The sequence below is a fragment of the Rhipicephalus microplus genome, chromosome 8 (assembly GCF_043290135.1).
Source record: "Rhipicephalus microplus isolate Deutch F79 chromosome 8, USDA_Rmic, whole genome shotgun sequence".
Taxonomy (NCBI): domain Eukaryota; kingdom Metazoa; phylum Arthropoda; class Arachnida; order Ixodida; family Ixodidae; genus Rhipicephalus; species Rhipicephalus microplus.
This window is the reverse complement of record NC_134707.1, coordinates 13,257,127-13,281,638: the sequence shown is the minus strand read 5'-3', so window position 1 is coordinate 13,281,638 and position 24,512 is coordinate 13,257,127. Positions and strand designations below refer to the sequence as shown.

General features: G+C 43.2%; 1 protein-coding gene across 1 annotated transcript in view; it reads right to left on the bottom strand.

Moving 5' to 3' along the window:
• LOC119165205 (galanin receptor type 1) overlaps positions 1–24,512 on the bottom strand; it is a 79,649-nt gene that overhangs the window by 16,305 nt on the left and 38,832 nt on the right. Inside the window, exons 2-3 of the mRNA XM_075871068.1 lie at positions 8,658–8,867; positions 6,072–6,222 (exon numbers count right to left, since the gene is read on the bottom strand). Coding sequence (XP_075727183.1) covers positions 6,072–6,222; positions 8,658–8,867 — 361 coding nt within the window. The remainder of the gene's footprint in view (positions 1–6,071; positions 6,223–8,657; positions 8,868–24,512) is intronic.

Below are 24,512 nucleotides of genomic sequence, written 5' to 3'. Positions count from 1 at the left end.
CAGCCCAACGATAATTCAACAACAGCATTCTGTCAGCGTTGTGAAACCATGCTTAAGATCTGAAGACACTGAAACCAATGTATTTTGTTTTTATTTATTTATTTTACACGTGTCACCACCTGCAGCTTCGTTAATCGAGTGTTTGGACCTTTTCTATCTGATAACCCTGTCGATAACGCAGTAAAATTGCATTCTGGAATCATAAAGCACTAGGCGGTGATGTGAAACGAGAAAATATGGCGGTGTAAAATGAAGTCCTCTTATGAAAGACGTCCGCGTAATAGGTGATGGCTAGAGCGAAAACTTGATGGCTGTGTATATATAAAAACAGGTTGACGCAGGAGAGATATAACGCAAAGAACTACATGTATATGTATATTTCTTGCTGTTACACTCCTTTTGTAGATGCTCTCTTTTTTTATTGAATCACCTAGTACAAGTTTTGACATCTGCAATATCGCGTTATTCACATGATTTTTGTTAGTTTAGTCAGAATGCTTGTTTGTCAACAACAATTTACTGGTTATTGTGAGATGCTCGTTTTTACGTAACGCTATAATTTATGCTTCTCTCTTGCGTTCACGCTCTTGCATGACACGCTATGTGTGAGCGAAAAGCGAAGGAACGAACCACCACGCCGCAATGACGCACCAAGCATGACGTTGGTGGACCGTTGTTCATATTGGGACCGGGCAGCGGCGTTACGAAATTTACGACCAACGTCTCTCGAAGCTCGACGGAAAACATAAAAATTTGAAGGCCTCGTAAAAAGCATGCTTGCACGAGAACTCGCCACCATGCCCTATCGGCAATAAGCGGCCTCTATGGGCGAGAAGTTGTGAGAAATTGTTGAGCAGGGAACGAGCCCGAGTTGCAAGTTTCTGCGGAGCCAACAAATAAACAATCATTCCAAAAGAAGCTTGCAAGGGCAGTGTTGCTCTCGTGAAGTCACCCCAATATAGGCCGAATTCAATGAATTTTTGTTTCTGGGATATTTTTCATAGTAAAAAATGCAGCGCAGCCTCCACAAGTGGCACAAGGCTAGAACCAGCAGCGCAGCTATGTTGTCGTTTTGTTTCTTTTTATTTTTCTCTTTCTTTGTATTACCATCTTTATCTCTCTATTTCTCGCTACCTCTGTATCTATCATCAAAGAAACAAGTGTAAATTCAAGGGCTTGTTTTCTTCATCACCCTAAATATTATTGAGAACCAACAGAGAGTGATGCCAAGAAAATGATAGGAGATGTTATTAGAAGTAATTGTAATGTAATTGCGAAGAAAGGGAAGTAGACGAAAATATAGCTTACCAGCGCCTGGTACCGAAGCTACGACCTTCGATTATGGTGTCAGATGTTCGCAGCCACTGAGCTATGATGGCGGTCATCTCTCCGTTCACTTTATAGGCAATATATGTGCTTATAAACGTGGGAGTGTGATCAGTTCCCTTCCATTCACTTTACAGGCTATATATGTGCATTTACACGTGGGAGCGTACATCAGCGCCACCTCTTGCTATCACGGCAAATGTAAAACTCCCTTGATTGCCTGTTGGTGTCACGTAGCACGTAATCTCATTAAAACCCGGCAGGTGGTCAATAATCCCTGGCATATTACCCGAAGGCATAAACTCTACCAGAACGAGACGCTCGCAAGAAATTAGGGAAAGTGTAACATTTTATTTAGGAGATCATTTTCTTTGTCCAGATTGAAGACTTTGCGTGGCTCTGTGGCCGAGTACATGATTGCCGCGCAGAACTATTGTGTTTGGTGCCTGCTCCAAGCCTGATTTTAAATGCGAAATATTTATTAGCGAACTGCAAGAAAAATGAATCTATCTATCTATCTATCTATCTATCTATCTATCTATCTATCTATCTATCTATCTATCTATCTATCTATCTATCTATCTATCTATCTATCTATCTATCTATCTATCTATCTATCTGTCTGTCTGTCTGTCTGTCTGTCTGTCTGTCTGTCTGTCTGTCTGTCTGTCTGCCTGTCTGTCTGTCTGTCTGTCTGTCTGTCTGTCTGTCTGTCTGTCTGTCTGTCTGTCTGTCTGTCCGTCCGTCCGTCCGTCCGTCTGTCTGTCATGTATGTCTCTCGAAGGTTTGATAATACCATATGCGTTATCATCTACGCAAAAATCTACATGACATTGCCATTCGGGATTGAGCAAGGCACGAGTTATTGAGGATAATGCTTTTCATTAGACATTGAAATCCTTAGCACCGTTTGCGCGTCGCCCACCCGGCCATCTACAACGTATCTTCACCTCAAGCTCCACTTTTCACATTATTAGTACCATGTACATGTGGACAATGCTCTCTAGTCTTTTCTTCTTTATTTGGTTTTTTTTTCTGTAAAGTTGTGGCGATGGTTGTACACTCCGGTCTCATAGCTCTGGCTTCCACTTACGTGCCCCTCTTGAAAATTTGCTTGCGTTCTAAAGTGAAAGCACTGCATATGAAAGCAAGCCGTGTTTTGCCCCCTTCCCTTCTATGACGTTCGAACAACTCTTAACAGGGGCTACGCTAAATCGGGTAATTAATTAGTAAGTGCAAGTTATTATCGCGAGCCTAAAAAATGCTAGGGTAACTGCACCCTTCGCGCATGCAATCATATAAACATGGTGTCACTAATCTTAGAACTCACGTTCCGTGGAATCTAGCTCATTAAGGCGGGGGACGCTTTTGAGAATTATGGTGAAAATTTCGCACGACTTATTTTGCTTCCTCAAATACCATTTCTTGCTTAGTCGAGGTACATGCCATTGAATAATTTAGGAAGCAACCGGATGTATCTCTGGTTAACCTCCCTGCCTTCTCCCTTTCGTTGCTTTCTTCCTTCCAAACTGAGTGCACACCAATCTCTTGCAATCTAGAGGTCACGCCTGCACAAGTGGCTGATGAGGTAACAAGACACGATCTCAAATATCAGTTCAACGACCGTTATACACTTTTATGTCGTCGCTAGGTCAGTGCCCTTGCTCTTAGCTCTTCCTTATTTGATATACGGTTCGATGTTTCATCGCTTTGAGCAAAAGGCGCCTTTAAAAACAAGGCAGGAAAATTTTTCTCTGCAAGGATAGATTTACTGCCATATTATTTACTAAAGTAACTTGAGACACACAATACTTCTCGCTTCAAAAAATGGTTCACTAGCCTTTCATGCGGTGTCTTCACTAATCTGCCATTTTTGTTGTATCAGAAGCTGTAACCTATCACCTTTTTTTTCTTTAAGTGCTGTTTATCTTGAACTTTTCTGAATAAGTTGTGCAGTTGCGCGCCTGTGCTTTTCTTGGTTTTCATGTTTTACGGCTGGTTTTACAGAACAAAAAAAGCCTTTGTTGGCCGATAGAAAATACTCTTATTGCCTTAGAAGGGAAGCAAGATTCTGTAAACTAAGTTGAATGTCCTCTGGAAACTCGCTTTTAAGGCAGGCAACTGTATTGCAGTATACTCAAAGTGTGGAATGGAAGTGCGATGTTTGTCAAACATAACTGTAATGCAGCGTGGGTACTGAGTATCAACTTTGCCGACGCGAAGATGAATATTAGTGCGAACTCGTGATGTGTTAGCCAAAAGCAACGTACTCTGATTACTGACGTGTATCAGTCGGTAAGTACCTTTGTGATAGCAATACCACAGATAGAGTGGCGTGCAAACGTAACATGGGGTATAATCCACCCTTAAAGTGCAAAGCTCAATTGCACTTTCGAATCATGATTAGGAAGCTTGTATCTAAGGCTTAGCGCCTCGTTAACATATATTTTACTTGGAGTGTAGACCCAGACCCCAAGATTCAATTTAAGGTGAACCGCCGAGAACACTCTGCAAGCTTAAACTGGGTGTGGTGTAAATGATCGACATGCACAGGTGTGACTTCAATAAATAAGGGTTCAGAATCGGCAGTACCATTGTTGTGTTGACTGTTAAAAAGTTTAGGTCGATGAGCGAAAACAAAAGCTACAAAAAAACAAAACCGACAAGTTTTCATATGCGCTAATTGTAGACTACTCCAAGACGAAGAACATTTGGTAAGGCCATTTAACAGTGCTTGTAAAATAACTTGAACGCTGCTTTTGGTAGTCACACGAATGCCTCAAAGAGGAAGTGAATGCGCACATTACGGAGTCACGTGATATATCTGCTTTTGTAACTTTTGTCATTCTAACGGTGCCAAGACAAAACAAACGACTTGCTCAAGATCGATTCAGCTTTCTTGCTTGATTTTCTGCACACTTGCTTTTCCTTCAAGATCACGCTCGTATGTGACGTGCGTGAGTTTTTCCCTAAAAAAAAATCGCCCGCCTTTTCAACTCTACTAAGTTTACTATAACATATTTTATTATTTACAGTGACACTTTTTATTAAGACATCTCTCTTGCTAATAAGCTAAAAAAGAAGACTAAACTGAAGCCGACAAAATGGGAAGTGTGTCTTGACATTTCATTTCTGAATCAAAATATTCCTGGATAGGTGGCATAAAAACGCTCGTTCGAAATGTGTATGCAAGATGTACCATCTATCTCGAATAACGCTGTGCGCGCAGCGAGGAACTTTTTGCGCGAATGAAGGCTCAGTGTAATTTTTTTTTGCCATTCTACGCCATATTGCATTAAAAAATGTATAAACAGCTGCCTTACAAGCTCAAGTTTCACAATATTGATGTGTTTGATTTCGTTGTTGGGCGTTTATGAAACGCACAAGTACGAAACATTCGATACGGGATTGTGGGGGATTTGTTCGATGAATCTTTGGCGGTAATTAATGGCACGGCTAATTAATAAAATTTTGTGTAAACTACACTCTTTTTTTACTATCGGGAAACTACACGGAGAGAGTGAAAGATAAAGGAGCAACGCAGAACGCCACTTTTCTTGTCCCATCAAACATAGATGCATAGTTCGGCAGTGAAAGTCCGTGGCTGCTATGCAAAAAAAAAAAGAAATGACGCCAGTGCCTTACTTCAGAAGTTCGCTAAAGTCTTTAAACTCAGCACTTGGACTAATACACACAATTTAGCATGAGAGACATTTTGGATAAGCATATTCCCCCCCCCCCCCCTATTCCCCCGAAAAAAAAAAGCCCGCAAATCCCTACTCCTATATATAATTTCTCTCGTAATACTTAGTATATTCTGTTTATTATTCGCTGATGCTGAACTTTCTTTTGCGGGTAAAAGCAGTTTTCAAATGGGCGTTCTCGGATTCCTGACAATGCAGGTTCCGGGCTGGCCCTTTGCAACTTTATAGAAAGAGCTTGGTAATAAACACCCAGGCTGCATTTTCCACGCTCATTCGTGGTTCTATACAAGCCATGAAATAAATCGACAACTCTTTCTGCAATTGAAAGCAGATGAGCCTCACTAGGGCACGCTTCCTCTGGGTTTTTTATTTACACTTCAACTTAACGTCGCCAACGATGGCAGAAGGAGCAATTTATTCGGGACCGGTACAAAATGCGGGCCTGCTTCAGTTTCGACGATAATCTTTGGCTGAAATATTGATTACTAACACAGTGTTATTTATGTGATACCACAAAGACGTTTTTGTTGCCGGAAATCCTTATCTCTCCATAGATTTCTTGTTGCTGTCGCAACATACTGCCATTCCGATGTCAGAGTTATTTAAGGTGCGATGAAATATTGTTCTGTCAGTGTGCTTTCTGAATGGCAAGCCTAATTAACTAACGATATTTACTGCATTGTGATTGACTGAAAGAAAATGTTGTGGACAATGGCAGCGTCAGATGTTTTTGAGAACACATGCCCAGTTTTCACTGAAGGGCATGAGGGGAATGCTCCACATGCTTATCAGTATTACATGCCTGCTTTGTGCCACTCGCCTTTTTTCCTTCATTTGTTTTCAGTTGTTCATCTTTACCGATGACGGACATTTGCTCTATGTGTATGAAGCCGTTCGTTGCTCAAAAAAATTCAGTTTCTGGTATCTACTAGTCGTGACATCTGTTAACGTATCCATTGATAACAGCGCTTTAACATGGTAAGCAACGCTTTAAAAGCTGATTTTGTTTTTGCGAACGTACAGAGAGGCAAAGAGTATTACCTTTCGCCGGTTCGCCTCCTGTCGGCGCAGACTACCCTGTCGGGTGAGAGCGATGCCCCTGAGTAGACAGCGGGCGATGCGGCCGCACGTCCAGCCAATGAACGCCAAGGGCAGCAGGTACATCAGCACGAATAGGCTCGCGTAGTAGGCCCTGCATTGTTCATGAAGTCGTCAGTTGTAGAAGTAGTGAGACAAAGAGTCAATCAGCCAACATTTAGCTTTCACTTGGCTGAACTACCAACGTGTTATGTGCGTGCTGCACAGCGCTTGGTGAAAAGTTAGAAAAGGTCCATAAAAATTTGATCAGACGAACATGCTTCTTCGAACCCTACACCAAAAGTACACTACAAGTTGAAGAAATAAAATTTAACTTTATATGGTAGATCTGCAAAGACGAGAGAGATAGTGATTGCAACATGCACTTAAAACTGATTTTTGTTGCTTTATTTGAAATCACTTCAAGTTTCAGCACTAAAATGTGGTATTGTATTCAATCCTGTTAACTTTAGTAATATACTACTTAGTGGGCAGCTGGCCAGATTCAAAAGTTGTACTTTGACAGCGCCAGCATATAATAAAAAGAATATTTAATAACAGTAATAAAAAGTAGACACTACACACGCAACTTAATACAACAGCGCGGCACACTGACATGAAATATTGTTCATATATTTTTTTCCATTAGGATGTTTTAGATGATTTTTGTATGTCACAGATCATGCAGTAATGCCTGCTCCGGAAATAGTTCTGAATGATTAATGACGGAAGGAACAGATTTTGTTTGGTGCTTGTTGGTTTTATCAGGTAAACGTCCCTGCATTTCCCTTTCCATCTATTTCTTTCTCTCTTATTGTTTTGGCCCCAAGGATAGCTTTAAGTTGTAGAGCCAAAAGATCTATAAATCTTACAACATCCGGATAACAGACTGTAACGCGTGTATGTAATACGCAAATAGTTCTAGCAGACGATGTCTTTTTTTTATTGCCCAGGGTCAGAGAAGGGGTCAACAAAAAGGACTATAATCGTAATAGTCACAGTCCTAACAAAAATAGTCAACATAGATTTTGCGCGAATTTCGCTGTATGCTTGTGGCACCCTGTCTAGTACTTAGAGAATCCGGGTTTCGCGTCCTAAAGCCATTTAGTTAGTACTTACTTCAGAGTAAAAGCTACCCATAGGGCACATGCATTACAATGCCTGACCACAAGGGTGCCACAATAGTTGCCGATATACCAGACTGCGGGCATTATCAGCTCCTGAGCCACTTGCAAGCTTGCAAGACTTGATGGTAGTATTCGGTTTTTGGCGGAGTTACTGAAATTGAGGCCGCCTAATGTAGACTTGTAAGCGTGTGTCAACAGAAAACGCAGACGATGTCGCATTGTGACTTACGATACGCCCAATCATACGCGATCTCGAATGAAAGAGGATAAGTGGTGCAATCAAGCAAAAGCGCGTGCTCATGTTTGTTCCTTCGCCACGAGTCTTGCTAGCAATAAATTATCTAAGAGCCTCGAATCTTTCTTCGAAACATTTCAAGTGAACGCCGGACACTGTTCGCATATCTTTCATGCGTATGAAGCACCTGTGTTTGAATTATATTATAGTATTATTAGCCTTGTTTAGGACAAATTTCCGCCATTTTGGTGATAGTCACACTCACAACAATCACAATGGCAGTGTAAAGGTGGCGTGGTTGGGGCTTTTTCAGCATAGCTTCTCCTCTATAGCACTCATACTATCTCTGTGCCACCCACAATTTCGCTACGTGAAGCTACAATGCTTTCTCTGTTGGAGGTAAGCGTAGCCTTTCAGCTCATTCAGCTATAGCAATTGTGTAGCTGACTCGCACAACTGTAATCACTGCAACTGCGTTGAAGCTCTTTACCGCGTCCTGTGCCAATGTCCCGATATTCAACACGAAAGCCAGACTTTCCAGTATTCCTTGATGACACTGATTGATCGTCCCTTTACTTGAACAAAAATATTTGGTGCGTGGTCTCACAGTACATCAGCCCAGAATGCTGCACGAGCTCTGCTACAATTCTCGAAGGCAAGTTCACTGAGTGATCACTTGTGAAACTAGATATGCACTTTGTGTTGGTGTGCACTGTGCATTTCCTCTCTCTCTCCCTCTCGTTTACTCTCTGATTTTCATTTCTCTTCCCCACGTGTAGGGTAGCAAAAAAACGTATCTAATTGAATTGAATGATATGTGAAGTTTAACGTCCCAAAACCACCATATGATTATGAGAGACGCCGTAGTGGAGGGCGCCGGAAATTTCTACCACCTGAGGTTCTTTAACGTGCACCCAAATCTGAACACACGGGCCTACAACATTTCCACCTCCATCGGGAATGCAGCCGCCGCAGGCGAGATTCGACCCCGCGACGTGCGGGTCATCAGCCGAGTACCTTGGCCACTAGACCACCACGGCGGGGCTAGGACATATCTAGTTAACCCCTCTACCGTTCTTATCTTGCTACTTTCTCTTTGTGTGGGTGTGCTTTTACCTGTCCCTTTCGTAAGTTCCTTTGGTGGTAAATAAAATTCGTATTGATTTAAATTATAATCACCATGCTTACCTCCTGAAGCTTGGATCGAGCGTGATGAGGCAGCTTCTCCGTGAGATGCTGCCGTACTGGGACCACAGGGTGTCGGACTCGGCCCTCGCGGGCTGGAGGAATGGCGATGCCAGCAAGCACGGGGCGGCCCAGACTCCCAGCAGGATGCGTTTCGCCCGTGCCTTGCTCTGCTGAGCTCTAGAGACGAGGGGATGCACAATGGCCAGATACCTGCGGTACACAGAAGAGGACACCACATGATCGGACGAGAGCTAATCATGTCTTGGAACGCACATACTGAGAAGCTATCTGGCAATCTATCAAGGACTTCACACAAATTATAGCGAGTGCGTTTATCGCTACCCAAGGAGTGAAACTTCTAATCTATAAATCTTTGTTTTTATCTCCTGTTAACTACTGTCATCTAGTTTGGGGTACTACAACGTTACCAAATAGCCGCAAATTGCGCGTCATAAAGAAAAGACTGTTCGTGGCATTGCAAATATTTCTCATTGCTGTCACACCACTCCCGCATTTCAGGAAATTAATCCACTAACTCTAACAGAATGCTACCGTGCAGTGTTCGTGAAACGTTATCAAGCAGGATTAAGATGCCACAACTTTTTAAGAACCATTGCCGTCCTAAACCACCACAAAGTTGTTAAAAACACCCGTTTCAATCACACGTGGTTTATCACAGGCACGCGCAGCAACAACGGCAAAGACATGCTTCGATTTTCCTTGTCGTTTCACTTAAATGTCTTATCTGCCATCTGAGTAAAATTATGCGTATGTTTTATTGATCTTTCAAAACACTTTGTGCCTCTTATCACATAACGCATGCCCGATTAGACTTTGTGGTGCAATTGCAGTAGTACTTGTATCATTATACTCTAATAATGATTTTCGTATGTACAAGGAATGATTACAATTAATTGTATTTTTACAAAATAACCTTTTTAGTTTAATATTTTGCAATCTTTTGTTTTATTACACTTGCATAAAGTGGCACTATAACTGCTTGCTCAATTGTCCTATTTTTATTGCAATAAAAAGTTGTCTATGCCACGCGTTTCTGAAGGAGATGTGGTCCCAGAGACTTTCTGACCACTGCCCTCAGCAGCTCGAATGGTGAAATAACGAAAGTTTCAAAGTTTCAAAAGTTCAAGGCATTGCTGTGGTAAGAACAAGAGTAAAACTGACAAAAGGATTCGCTGCAAAGGTCCCCAAATAGTGTTCTTGCGAAGGATGGTAATGGCGCACTTAAAACGAGAACACAAACAAGGCACACACACGCACACACAAAACTATATGCTTGTGTGTGTGTGTGTGTGTGTGTGTGTGTGTGTGTGTGTGTGTGTGTGTGTGTGTGTGTGTGTGTGTGTGTGTGTGTGTGTGTGTGTGTGTGTGTGTGTGTGTGTGTCTGTGTGTGTGTGTCTTCTTCGTGTCCTCATTTTCAGTGCGCTATTACCATTCTTAACTTGGAATATCAGTATTCCCAGATATCCACCTTGGTTCTTGCGAAACAAGTTGACCAAGTGATCGACAGTTGTCTGTCGTATACGGCAAACAGATTCAATCTAATGCTATAGCATTTGTTCCCGTACATACCCCGATACAACTATCTCACATTTCTTGCATTGCAAGTCAATAGCCACACTTCGCCACATTATCTGGGAATGCAGGGAAGACGCCCCACCAACTCTGAATCTCCTTGCCACTGCCTGACCTGAGGGGTGGGAGGCATGGCCGTCGGCCGCAGAGGAAACAAAATGAGCACCTAACCACCCTCAAGCCTCGCTAGCAGTTGCCTCCCATGACCTACACCAGCACACCCTCTTCCCCTGCCGAGATGCAACACAAGTTTGCACACACAAAAACAAAGTACTGCCAACTGCCATAGTGGGAAGAGGTTCCGATTTTAACCCACATGGGAGTTCAGCTCAAGGCCATATAGTGGGCAAAAGGTGGTCATCAGACTCAGCCTGATGAATCGTCTATATCTGGGAATACTAACGACAATAACGTTGTGTTCTCGCAATCTCTTTCTCTCTCTCCACACGCAACTATTTTGTGTTGAAGATCCAAGGTTCTTAGGCCTTGGATAATTTGAGAGGAAATGTTGTGTTCTCTAAACCGATCGATATCGGAAGAAGGTGCCAAGAACATTTCACCACGAAACAGCAACAGCATCAACAACAACAATGAACTAAGTCCTACAAAGTAAGAGACGTTGAACACTGCACCCCTGGGGACAGTTTTCGAAAAGCTATCTTATGACCACGTTCCGAAGGCCCTGAAGTCATATCGCATAGTGAGCAACCGACAAAGGAAACTAAATACAAACCACTCTTGTATCTCGGGAAATGGGCTTTGAACCTAAGCCTAGCCTGGTCGGGGCGCACCAGAATGGTTCTCCTGGGAAAATGGCGTTGCACTGAGGTTACGCAACCCTGACATTGAAATCAATAGCCCTTCAACACGGAGGGGAGGAGGGGTGCTGCGGTGATTTCATCTTTGCTACGTGCATGACAAGACGTAGGCTATAAGACTGTAATAAAAGCAATGCTTTGAATGAGTGTGCGAGAAATAAAAAAACAGAAAAAGACACGCAGGCACGCGTGGGGGCGTAGGCAGGAACATTCACTTTTTCGTGCGGTTCTGTGAGCGGATTTTCGCTCGCCGTTCCGAATGACCACGTTTGTACTTCCTGTGTCAGAGCTCTTCCTGTTTTCGGCCTCTCACATTTACCTCGTAATGTGTACTGTCACGGGGTCGTGACGTGGACGAAGGAAGCCAACTTCAATTACCAGATGAAACTTTTCATTCGGTCGAACTTGTGGCCCGTAAATTGGATGTCAGATTACAGTGAAGCTCACAGGCACTAACAGGTGTGAACAAAGCGTCGGCGGTTGAGAAACTGACAAACGCTTAAGTGCGTCTGCATTTAAACACTTGAAATCGAATATTAGAGCGTTATAGCTAGCAGTGACGTTGATTCCAGGGCATTTTGTAATGTTCACGAGGTGGGTTTAACCTTAACAAAATGATATACTGCAGTTCTGAAGCTTCTGCAACACTGCAAGCGCAGTTGGCGGTGAGGATTACTTACAGAAAAATGGGGCGATAAGAAAACTTGAGGAAATGTGGTAATATTTGTTGTGCTTGCTGTGAGACTATGCGCTCTGTGTGGCAATATCTTTTCTTGACGTAGTCGCGAGGCTGTTTACTTTCTGGTGCATGACTTTTTCGCTTAGTATTTGGTCGAGTCTATTTTCCCCTTAACCTACCAAATGTTCTTGCACGACGTGAATTAGTTCTAAGATGGTCTCGTTCTTGTCACGTGTTTTTGCTTCAGGTCGATGTTCTGTTAAGCCTGATGATGTTCGCTTGCCTTGCTGGTGCATTTACGCACCTCATATGAACATTTCATTGGTATTTCGTTACGTCGGCATTCTCTGTTGCTTTCTAATAATGCATAATGTCCTAACAATATAAACCCCAGATGAAAAACTTAATTCAGCGCACCCCACCAAGCGGCTTGCCTCATACTATTTTTTTCTTTTTGCTTTGGCAGAGACACTGCGTACTATCGATCAAATGTTTATTATATAATACTATGCCAAAAATATGTGAGAGACTGAGAAACCATGCCATGCAATAGGACGTTTTAACAGGGCTCGCAAGGTAAAACTCTTCGAAAAAGCACCACGACTAACGAGAGACACGTTGAAAGAATACGAGCAAGACACCTTAGCGCTGTGTTGTGCCCAAATCCCTTCAGTTGTCCGTGTCGTTTTCTCGTCGAGTTTCAAAAGGGTCAACAGCCAATAACCAACGAACTCAGTTGTCGTTTCTTTCACGGCGCACTTTAAAACTCCGAGAGACAAGGTCCGGGCATAATTTCATCAAATATAAAGTCTATATCAACGTGCAATTACAACTAAGCCTTGTCAACAATTATAGCGAGTCGTTCACAGCGTTTACCCGTTAGCCGCACGCACGAATAGTCAGGAGTAAACGCCCCGAGTGACTATGGCGGGAACCCTGCTTTGTGCACTAATGGGTAGCGTTCAGATATTCTGGCCGGATGATCAATAATACATCAAATCACTTGCGGTCATGATTGAGTTATGAAGTCTAATAAAAAGGCTTAGTTCACGCAGGGTTTTTTGTAAGGGTGAAAAAAAGAGCACCTGCCAATGGCCGTAGCAGCGGCCCCAAGTGTTCACATTTGCACAGGGCCTTCTATTCATGTGCACTCTCGAAAAACCTACCAGCAGGCACGTTTACCTGTCGCTAGGCAGACTGCGCTAGGCAGCTTATCTTCAGCCTTGTGCCCACCAATGGGTTCCAGCTGGAATGTTTATTCACAGTGGTGAATCACCACCAATTTTTTTTATTTGGAAAGCTATAATACTTCTTCGTTTACCGTGTCTTGGACCTGCATGAGACATTAGCGTTTGGGCCTAAGTGTTTTAGTGGTTCCAAGCTCACACCACAAAAAAAAAGAGACCTTGAAGAAGTCCATCACGGTGCTGAATCACCCACGCAGTTTGCGAAGTGTCGTGGAGGGGGCACGGATTAGCGTTAGGAAAAGTATATGAAGTTTCAAAGACGCATACCGAAAAAACAGGCAACATTATAACGACTGTAGTTCTCATCGACCTTGTTTCGTCATCTTAAATCGCTGCCATTTGCATGAACAATACGTCCATTGCCATGAAAGTTAAAAGGAATTCTGGGCAAGCACACTCACTAAGCGCAGAGGGCTTCATCGTAGTTTAATTTTTTGAAGAATGGCGATTTTATTTGTGTTTCTTGGCATAACCTGATTTCCTTTTTATAAGGACTCTTAACTGTTCAAATTTCCGCATGCGGCCGCTTCGCTCTACGCATTAAGTGAAAGGATTCTTTTTGAAAAAGACTTATTCTGTCGGTTTTTTTTCTTCTTTCTCCGTGCCACAAAGGTCTCGTTGCTGATGTAGTTATCATTAAATTCTCCTCAAGTTTCAAGCTGCAACAACTGAACTGTGCATCAGTAGGTGGAAATTCATTATGTAAACCGCGAGGAAGAGCTCCGAGATGGAAAGCATAAATGATGCACTTGAATCGCATGATGCCATATTTTACTCTGCTTTGTAGTTGATTGAACTGACCCTTTTCAAATTATTGTCACCATTTTGATTCGCTGTGAGAAGAGGAAAACAACAACAACAAGGACGTTGCATCAGGTTATCTCGCCCATTATGTGTCATGGTCAGGGTAACCAAAACATACACGTCCTACGCCAGTTACCAAGGGAAGTTCTGGAAATCTACAGGACCACCACAAGTGACCACAGTAATAAACTCCGCTAGTGTGCAGAAGACTGAGGCGCAAAAAACATATCGTGAAGCTGGAAGAGCAGAAGAGAAGACAGAACAGCGCCGTTTTGTCTTCTCTCCTGCTCTTCCTGCTTCACGATATGTTTTGTTGCGCCTCAGTCTTCTGCACCGAGTATGCACCAACTAGCCCAAAAACAAGTCCTATTGGAATCCGCTAGTGTGTTTCAGTTTCTACTGATTGGTTCAATGCTCCAACTACTTTGAATAGGGAAATTTATAGCGTCTATATGATAGCTGCTGCGTGCACCCACAGTATATACTGATAGAGATAGAGACAGTAAAGTTATTGACACTAGATTCTTCGACACTGCAGTCACTTGTAAACAATTCAGATACACTAGCAGCGTTCAAGCCTTTACTACATGCACTGTAGGTGCAGTACGCATCGTAGATGCTCGTAATGTCTATGACGTTTAATTGACAGTTGCTTCAAGAAAATAAATGCTGCAGTGTAGTGAAGCAACTGCGTTATCGTGCTGAACGCACTTGCGTGCCTGACGCAGGCATGGATACCATGTATTTGAAGATAATTCCCCCGCGCCAGTGCGATATTACTGTAGTTGCATTTGAAGTAGGTGTGCGCGCTCTGCGACTGCCTCTCGCATAACTTCGACAGGAATCATAGACGGTTCCCGCGGCAATTTCGAAGCCACAACTTCAACCACTGGCCTGCCTTCACTCCTTATGCTTGAGAAAAAAAAAAGAGGAGGGTTGCATACATCCAGAAAAGAATTGGGTCTAGCGTCCCTTCTGCTCATCGATTTACCATTAGAACGTACGTGTATATTTCGCCGAACTTCTTTCTTGTCTGAACAGATTTCGTTACATGCCAAAATTAAAGCAGTTAAGCCGATAGTCTAGAATCAACACACCTATGGATTTCGAAACGTCATTGCAATAAAAAGACAGACATACGTACAAATACAAGAAAAGGAAATGAAAGGGGGTGACAAGATGATCGTCTCGTTCGCTACCATTCTTTGTTCGATGTACAAAAAACCACGAAAATCCACGAACGTCAACGAAACACCTATTCAGAGTGGTTGCCTTGCAGGTTGAGCACAACTGACAAAAAATAAAGTATAAATTAACAGGACGGTGAGAACATAAACCTTCCGTGGTAAAGGGTAACAACCGGCTTCGCTTTCAGAGACAAGGATTCTTGCAAACAACACGGATCATTGATTTCTCCTTGGAGATGGTCGATTGCCTCTTCATTCGGCCAGTGACCGCAGTCTCCTTGCATTGTCAGTTTGCGGCCGCCCTGGAGAAGTGATGAGCGCCTGAAGAAGGCAAGGTAGTGATGCTCGTCGTGTATGTTGGAAATTCCGAGAGTACTTGAAGATGTTTGCAAAGGAATTATTGTTGGTTGCTATACGCGTATTCTGGTTACATCCAATGATATTTTCGCGTACTGCAAAAAACACTCGGGTCAGTTTTATTCTAATTTTATAACATTTCTTGTTATTCTGGAGAAAGGAAGTGGGGTTGTGCGCTTTAATAACGGAGCGGTTCTGGTGTTTGCCTGTTCAATCGAAATTCGCTCGTTGAATTCCAGCCGTGGTGCTCTCATTTCCAGGACACGAGAGACTTGGAAGACGGACGCTAGAGTGCTGCGTAAGGTCAGTGCACGATGAAGAAGACCACATGTTCTAAACCTCCAGAGCCTCTCTCTACTGTGAATAGCCTTACTGTATTTTGGTTTTGATACTTAAAATCTCGTATCTTATCAGGAAGTAACGTTCCTTTTTTTCAGCTCAGTAATATGATTCGCACCAAAAAGGGGTTAAGGTCACCCTTTTACTCCCATACCAAACGAGAAGGCATATAAATAAGGGGCATACGTGCAGAAGTAAACAGGAGCGAGCCTAATCATTCGATGAAACGAGGACTCAAAAGACCCTGTCATATCGAGAAACGTACAATGGGTCCCTGTCTCATGTTACACCCGGCTGCGATTGTTTCCCTACGCGTCAATAGATACTTGTCGGCTGGGACATTTGACTGCTCTCCTTGAGTTCTTGTGTCACGTCAGGAGTGACCCTAGGGAATAGCAGTGTTAGGGGTAACCTGGTTTCACAATGGCATTCTTTCGTTTTAGTATTGATTTCTTTTTGTTCCTTACATCTCTGGTGTTTGCGAGAGTTATGTTACGAAATCGCTTTGCGAAAGTAGACTCCAAACCAAGTTCGGTTTCCTTTTACTTCGGTGTTTTCAGCTTGTGCAACCGGGAATTGAGGTCCGGTGTCTGCACTGTTAATTGTTCGGCGATAACTAAGAAGACCTCCATGCAGAGCTATCTGTTACAGGCGAAATAACAGAAGATTTGGGAGTGCAGAAAATTGTGGTAAAACTTGATCTGGTCGTGGCATCTACATAAGGCGGTGGATGCGCTATAGGTTTTAACGTGCTAGGCAGCCGTTAGGGGCGCTCTTCCGCTAACTGTTGGCACTCCCGCTTCGCTACCCGCCGCTCCGAAATGGCAGTTGATTGAGCACGGTTGGCCGCTTGCAAAGTTAACGCAACATACAGAAATCGCACAAAGAATGGTAGACGAGTTGTATCAATATGCCCACCCATAACTACCTATAGATATACAAGCGCGTGTATCATTGCAGGCTGTTTGATCGATTGATTGATATGTGGGGTTTCACGTCCCAAGACTACCATATGATTATGAAAGACGTCGTAGTGGAAAGTTCCGGAAATTTTGACCACCTGGGGTTCTTTGACCTGCAACCAAATCTGAGCACACGGGCCTACAACATTTCCGCCTCCATCGGAAATGCAGCCGCCGCAGCCAGGATTCGATCCCGCTACCTGCGGGTCAGCAGCCGAGTACCTTAGCCACTAGACCACCGTGACGGAGTCATTGCAGGCTGCGTCACTACTGTTACTTCAGCAGCTACATTAGGCTGATGTGTAACTGCAGGTGCGACTGTGTGCGTTCATGGGAATTCGTATCAACACTTTAGAGGCTACTGACACGCTATAAGTTGTCGATTTGCAGCAACAATATCGAGGTGGGACTGTCAGAAGCTAGCGGAATCGAGGCGCCTTTTTCACTTTATTTTCAATAGCGACCACTGCGAATCAAGCGATGTATAAGAATTGAGGCAATCCGCCATGAGTTCTTCCGTTCGACCTCATGTTTCTCACCATAGTACAAATCGTATTCTAATCAGAAAATTTGGGTTGAGACCACAAACACCCCGATGGTCATTTTGTTTGCTGCCGAGACAGTTCTTTCTTACGCCACAGTTTTGTTTACTTATGTAAATCTGGATGCTAAAAGAGTAACTTACTAGACTGATATCGAATAAAATTGCGACTCGTTGCTATGACATTACTGCTTCAGCCCTCTGGCGAAACTGGTGCTTGTTCGTGCTATTGTAGCAGCTTTCTGCTTTCTGTCTATGTAGTTCTTCCAGGAAACAAAAATGCAAATATTTAAGCCATCAGTCCGTAAAAAAAAAACTGGGGCATAATTATCTGGCGCTGACAAATAACAAATGTGCAAAGATAAAAATTTAAGAGTATGACCTACAGTTCCTGGAGGCTAATCCTGTGCTCTTAACGGCGCGATACGCATCCAGTCATCACCATGGTAACCATCACATTAATAATATAATTTTGTTTGTCGGTTATAAAAAGGGCAGTCGATAATATGTAATTGGTCTGACTTTCGTTATATTTAGCTGCATTTTGTTGTTCACTTCCCTAAAATTTTCAGCGGCCAAGTTGCTGCATGTCCACTTCGAGCAACCAGAAGTTGCTGGCTTAGTTAAAAAGACTAGGGATATATCGTGTATTGGCAACTCGTTTTTCATAATTATGATTGCTTTATCCGCAAAGTATTGACTGTTTATTGAAAAGTTATTATCTCATCAAGGTATGCTTTTTTTTTTCTTCTGTGAAGCACAACCCCGCATTCGTTCAGGAAAGATTTTGTTAAACGTTAGGTACTATTGCAGGATTTTCTTTAACCATATCAATTTCAGTAGTTTGAACATAGTTTTGAACGTTTGCTAAACATAGCTACGAAGCTGATTTAGTGGTTATTTGCTGTAAGCTAGGATTATAAAAAGTTTTGGGGGGTTCTTGTTGCTTTCTTTTTCTCTGTTTTTCCTTCGCTTACTTTTATTTCTTTTCATAAGCACCAGGAACTTTTTCCCTACAGCTTCGAACGTTTCGCTATGCCCAAATCATGCGTTTTTTTTATTCAAGGAAAGGCCCGCACCATGAGCGATGACTGCCACGCAGTTCATATGAACGACGCACTGCAAATTGAGTCAGACTAAAAGCAACAAATGCACGGTTTAGTTTGACTGCATCACTTGTTTGGTCTTAAAGACAAACAACCTTAACGCTGTGAGCTGACTAAGTCGTACTCTTTCAAACATGAAGAAAATGGTGACTGGTAAAGAAATATCTTCATAATTATCCGGAGATGCTTGTCTTGCTTTTCACCCGAGATGCTACGCTCCAAGCACTGGGTTATGATATATGGGGTAGTAACTACATTTCGACCCCACGACCTCAAAGACCTCCTTCGGCAGTATGTTCAAACCTAAAGGTAACCTAAAGGAGGCAAAAGTAACTGAGGGCACGTTTTCTTTGTTAGACAAAATACCAATGAGAACTAACAGACAATGATGTGAAGGAAAGTATACGGCATGTTATTTGTAGTAGTTTTATTGCAAATTTGAAGTGTGTCTCATCAAAACACTTTTATAGAAAGTACTTAAATTTTCCAACTGCAATTATTAACAATCCATATATATTATTTTGCATCATTTTCTGTTCTCACTGATAGAAGCAGCCTAACAAATGCTCCAAGGTATACCGATGCCGAGTTTCCAGGACCACAACTAGATACCTTTGCCAATGGTTAGAGCCACATCCGATCTTAATTATTCTTGTAGTAGATAGTCTTGCGCTTATTAGGGCACGTGATATATTCCCTTTATGGAGTTTGTTGAGACGAGGTCACATAATATGCAGGGTTATTCGGGGGTGATCACTTGTGAGAATTATCATTCGACGAGTTTTTCAAAAGAATAGGCATATAAGCGCGTCCTAGCAACATCGAATGTGTGAGGTGTGCACCTTACGGTAGAAGTCCTCTTCACTGCCCTCTGCGACATGGGATGCCAACAATGGAACAGAGCAATGATCGGAGAGATCGGGTTAAACAACCTGGGTGGTGCAATAGACGATAGTTCGGCCGTTCGCCCGTGGATTACGTTGAACGAAGATAGAGGGCTGTTGAAATGCATGCAAAAAAATGGCCTCACTTGCGCACTACTGATTTTATTGTACAAGGCGGCATATCGCTCTCTAGGGTGTTTTTTGTTGCTGCAAGATGGACGCAAAAAGCAATAAATACATTTTTTTGATGGTGTCAAGGTTTGGAATACGCCCTTTTGTAATGCATAACTTTCGTTTTCATATTATTATAGGTGGGGTTTAACGTCCCAAAACCACCATATTATTCTGAGAGACTCGTAGTGGAGGGCTCCGCAAATTCTGACCACGTGGGGTTTTTTAACGTGCACACAAATCTGAGCACACGGGCCTACAGCGTTTTTGTCTCCATCAGAAATGCAGCCACCACCCCCGGAATTCAATTCCGTGACATGCAATGTATAAGTTTCAGCTTCGGCCTTCCTACTTTGGCGGTCTGCGAGCAAGGACTGTAAACGCAGAAAGCCCAGCTTGTTTATGTTAGTTGTCTCACGAAATCACTCTATATTGTTGAAATATGCGTTTATAAACGGAAATACGTACGTTAAGCTTACTGATTGGAAGTATAAAACGTATGTAGGAGACGAAAAGAACCAAAACATGGTGTCTAAATAATTATGCCCAATTACCCTAGCGAAACACACACCCAGCATAGCCTAAAGTTATGCTCAGTTTCGTTTTTTAGAAAGTAGTCATAAAGTTAAATAATATGGCAGTCTTATGAGTGTGAGAAAGCAGCTGTTTCATAACCACAGAAGGGAGCAGCATAGCGCATTTCTTTAGAGGGATGCCTCAATAGAGCTCTTGTCGTGCAACCTAATGACTCTTGCACGAACGCCTGAATGTTTTGCACAAACATGAAGACAACATTGTTTTCATTTTATGAGCTTGCTCGTCAAACTTCGTATGCTCGCGCCTTATTCGTCGTCGGCAGCCTGTACACTGGTTCCCATTGCTCCCGCTAGAGGTGCCATTGTGCTTTATCGCAGCAGCGCTCTCTCCGGCGAGTCACGTAAACGGCGCGCCGCCACTGAGCCAGCGCCCGCACACTGCCCGCACACTCAGCGCTGCTTGATTTAGTTATATAAGTGACCGCTAGAGGGCGCACCGGTACGTAGCAATAGCACTTGACGCGCTACCTTTGTGTCCACTGGAAGCTGACCCAGCCAACACTCTTCATTACCGCTCCTCAGCCTCAACGCCCCAGAAGCCAAGGCATCAGTACAGTGGGCTTGCAGCGCAGCAGAAACGGCTCACCTCCAGACCTTGCGGTGAAAGCCCGCGGGACCGAAGTGGCGAGGACTCGCCATCAAGTAAACTCGTCGAGGCTTTACATATGGCAGATGAATGTGTACGGATGGGTCGTGGGTTAGCTGGTTATTTCCGATCAAGCTCATCTAACATCATTCACTTCGTAGACACGGTGGTGATCTTTTTTTTTTTCAACATTTTTATAGAGGATGCTGTGCCAGCGCTTCTTTGCAAATGACCGCTTTTCCAGATAGATGAAAGTTTTTGGTGGTAAAAGCAACGAAGTTTCGCTGTAGAGGTTTGTTCGAGCGCCTTCGACTCGACTGCGTCTCCAGCTGTTTCGTTCTTTCACAGCTTTTTTTTTATATTCACAATAACGTTTCCAAGCTTGTCTGCGTTAATCAGTGAATCACAGTTGGTTTTGGTCACAGTACATAGTTACGCGTGATTCCGTTCTGCGTGGTTAATTAGGTAACAAAAGGTCATGGGTTATGGCTCCCTCAGCCTACGAAGTTAATTAAAAAAGCTGACTTTATACCGCACATATTTTTTTCGCACACTAGTACTAATAAGCCATTATATCGGGTAGTTCCAAAGCTCCACGAATAGAGGCTGATAGCATCGCTGCTAATAAAACAAGAAAAAAGGTAGGTTACAAAGCTGTATTAACGATTTCCATGGCCATGCAATTACCCCAACTCAACCCTCTCAAACGCCAGTGCTGTCGTGGTCGGATCTCGTGAAATGTCGAGCCTTCACACGAACACTATAATGGACAATACCAAAGTAGGCGGTAAGCAGAAGATTTTCGAAAAGAAAGGAAAAAAAAAGAAGCCGGTTTTAATCACGGTGTCTATAGCTCCACGCTAACGCATAACGAATGCCAGTGCGCTGTTACCAGTAAACGAGGTGGCAGAATTATCGCGTTCACGTACTATTTACCACATATGTTCTTATTGTTCTCATTGTTATTGCTTTTCATTTTATTCTCCTTCACCTAATCATTTTGTCTTTATAAAGCGCAATAGCGGTTCTGCTTTCAATGCATAAATAAATAACAGTGTGATCTAATAAGCAGTTCTTTCCTTGCTGCTGGCGTTTGCGACAAAGGTCATGACGAACCCAGCTGCAACAAAACAATAATCTCGAGTTCTTCGCGCGCCGTGCCCATTGTCACAAGACAGACGTTTTCGCATGCTTATGCAGAGCTTCTGCGAATACCCGACTACAGACAGAGCTTTATTGTCGAGACTCTCACGTGGCTTACCTACCCAAGTTATTGCGTTCTATTGTATCTCCTCGGGTGCGGCTGGCCAGAAGAAGAAAGAGGGGTCGGTACAAAAGAACGCCAATATACGGGGACCCAATGGATGAGGGTTGCCAAAACTGATTTCCCTATTATTACCAGGTCTCGATGCCGGCTGTGTCGATGCCTTTAGGCAGAGTAAACTAGGCTTTATACTGGCCAGATGCCTGGGCCTAAAACTTCGCACAATACATTACACCGTCCGGTGTGATGTAATGTTAATCACAATGTCACACCTTAATCACACTTTCTGGCACTCCGAAGTTGGCGGTGCAAATATTTGTACCCGATGAAAAACATGACTCTTCATACTCTGGTGACCTGGATCGACTTCTGGGCGGAATTTCAGCTACGACGGTTGATCTGCCATGCTTGTCACGTCACGCTTAATTTTGTAGTTTCAACCAATGATAGCGCAATGATGAGCTACGGTGCCGGAAACTTCAGCTTACCTTTCATTCTGCAGCATGGTTGTCATGCTAGTGGATTTTCATCATACACTTAAAAATATTTTGCCGTTAGTTTAGGTGGTACGCATATTACAGTTATTTCTGGAAGCAGTGGCACCAGAATTGTTGCTGTTATTTGCAAGGAAATTCAATTTTTTTTCATTCGTAAACCAGTTATGTTAGCCGGTATTTGTGTGGACATATCACCTGCCTTAAGTACGCGAAGTGTGTTTGACGTCATGAGAATGAGCACGTGGATTTCTTTGATGAATCTGTACACAGCTTGTATCGGTTGAACAGTGAAGGCTGTGGACCGAGATTAGATTTATTCTGAGACTTTAACCGACTACAAAGCCCTAACGCATTAATAGGTATTTCTGTACATCAATCACAGCCTATAGCTAATGAACACACCACCATATCTTGTGCAGGTGCTACCGTTTTCTGCTTAGCCGGCTACCTGTTTTCTTTCATCACGTCTTGTCTTTCTCTCTTGCTTATACTTCGCAGGGCAAACGTTGTTCTGGCTCGAGTGTTTCAGTTTGCACTGTGCAGGAATGCTGGGACGATGCTTTTTAAAAATCTTGTGCATGAATGCATCCGCGTCTTTGGCACATTTTAGGGGATTTGTTTATCGTGGCGAGTCGTTATATATGGCCTAACAAGTTTTGTCAAGCAGGTACTACTTGATTATTGTACTAGGTCAGAATTTTAGAGCTACGAAGTCTCTCCTTTAGGTGGAGAGCGTTAAGGTGGAAGCTTCTGGCAGTTGTTTTTTTTAGTATGAGTAAGTGAGCGAAGACATCATTGTTAATGCCCGGTAGTATTTAGTGGGACGGGGCTACAAGCAACCCAGATTATAGGTGACGGCCTCGAGTCCTTGGACACGGGTGGCTTCCTGGGCGTGCCGCATAGCCGGCACTTTATCGGCCAGCCTGTGGCTGAACAGAGCCGTCTTCCATTGCACCTCCCGCTTCGAAACTGCCATGTCTACCTGATTAGTAGGATACTGCTGCTCCCAACCGGTACATTCCAAATACATATTCTGCAGCATGGCTCTGACTGATCACACTTAACAGTCATCGGATGTATAAATGTCAGGATAACAGAGGCGTGGGATCACTGGGTTCGAGTACATGTGAGTCTGTACCTTTCTTCAGGCACCCTTCTATTTTGTGTTTAGTTTGTCATGGGCTGGTGGATATTTTTTTCATATATTCGACCTGTAGTGTTGCGTGATGTCTCTGAAAGTGGTCACGTCATCCCCCTCCGTCCACGCCCGCATCACTGTCGAATGAGTTGCAATATATTTCACACTTATATGAAATCACGAAAATTGGTAATATACCTGTCTTATAACTGAATGTCTTAGACAGCGCCATCTCTCGTACATGTACAGGCTACACTTTCGAGCATGTCAATCATAAAAATAACTAAATTTAAATGTCCTAAACACCACTTCGACCGACCGTAGTACAGAAATTGTTGTCGCTTCCGAACTGCATCCTCATTTCTACTTATTGAAGGGACACCAATATGTGAACGCAAATCTTATTACGTGCGCAGATTCATTCTTCTTCTTCTTTGAAATAAAGCCGGAAACAGGGAATTGTCAGAAGCAATTGAAACGACGTCTATCTGTAGCCCCGAATCCTAGAGGTTCATATAGTAAGCTGCCTTGCTGAATAGCCCAATGCATAACTGAAATAGGGCAAAGAAAATGTAAATTTGGCCGTGAGAGCGAGTGCCCAAGAGAAATATTGGTTGTCACTCACAAAGAAAAAAAAGGAATTGTCAGTATGAGTTGTGCACAATGTCCAGGTGAGATAGAAAGTGCAGGCATAAAGGAGACCGCATTCACACGTGTCAAGACGTGTCGACCTCGTTGAGAGGCAAGGCAAGGTTATAGTGGACAGGTGGAGGATGTAGAGGAAATAGGGAGGCTAACCAGTTCTAAGATGTCACGCCGCGGTTGTCTAGTGGTTATGGCACTAGACGGCTTACCTGAAGGTCGCAGGATCGAATGAAGGCTGAGGCGAAAATGCTCGAGTCCCGTGTGTGCAAATACGAGTGCACGTTAAAGAACCCCAGTTGGTCAAAATTTTCGGAGCCCTTCACAACGGCGTCTCTAATATTCACATTGCGCTTTTGTGACTTGAAACCCCAGATATAAAAAAAATATTGAAACCATTTTTCAGGCCAGCTGGCTACCCTTTGCTGGGAAGAGGGGAGTAAA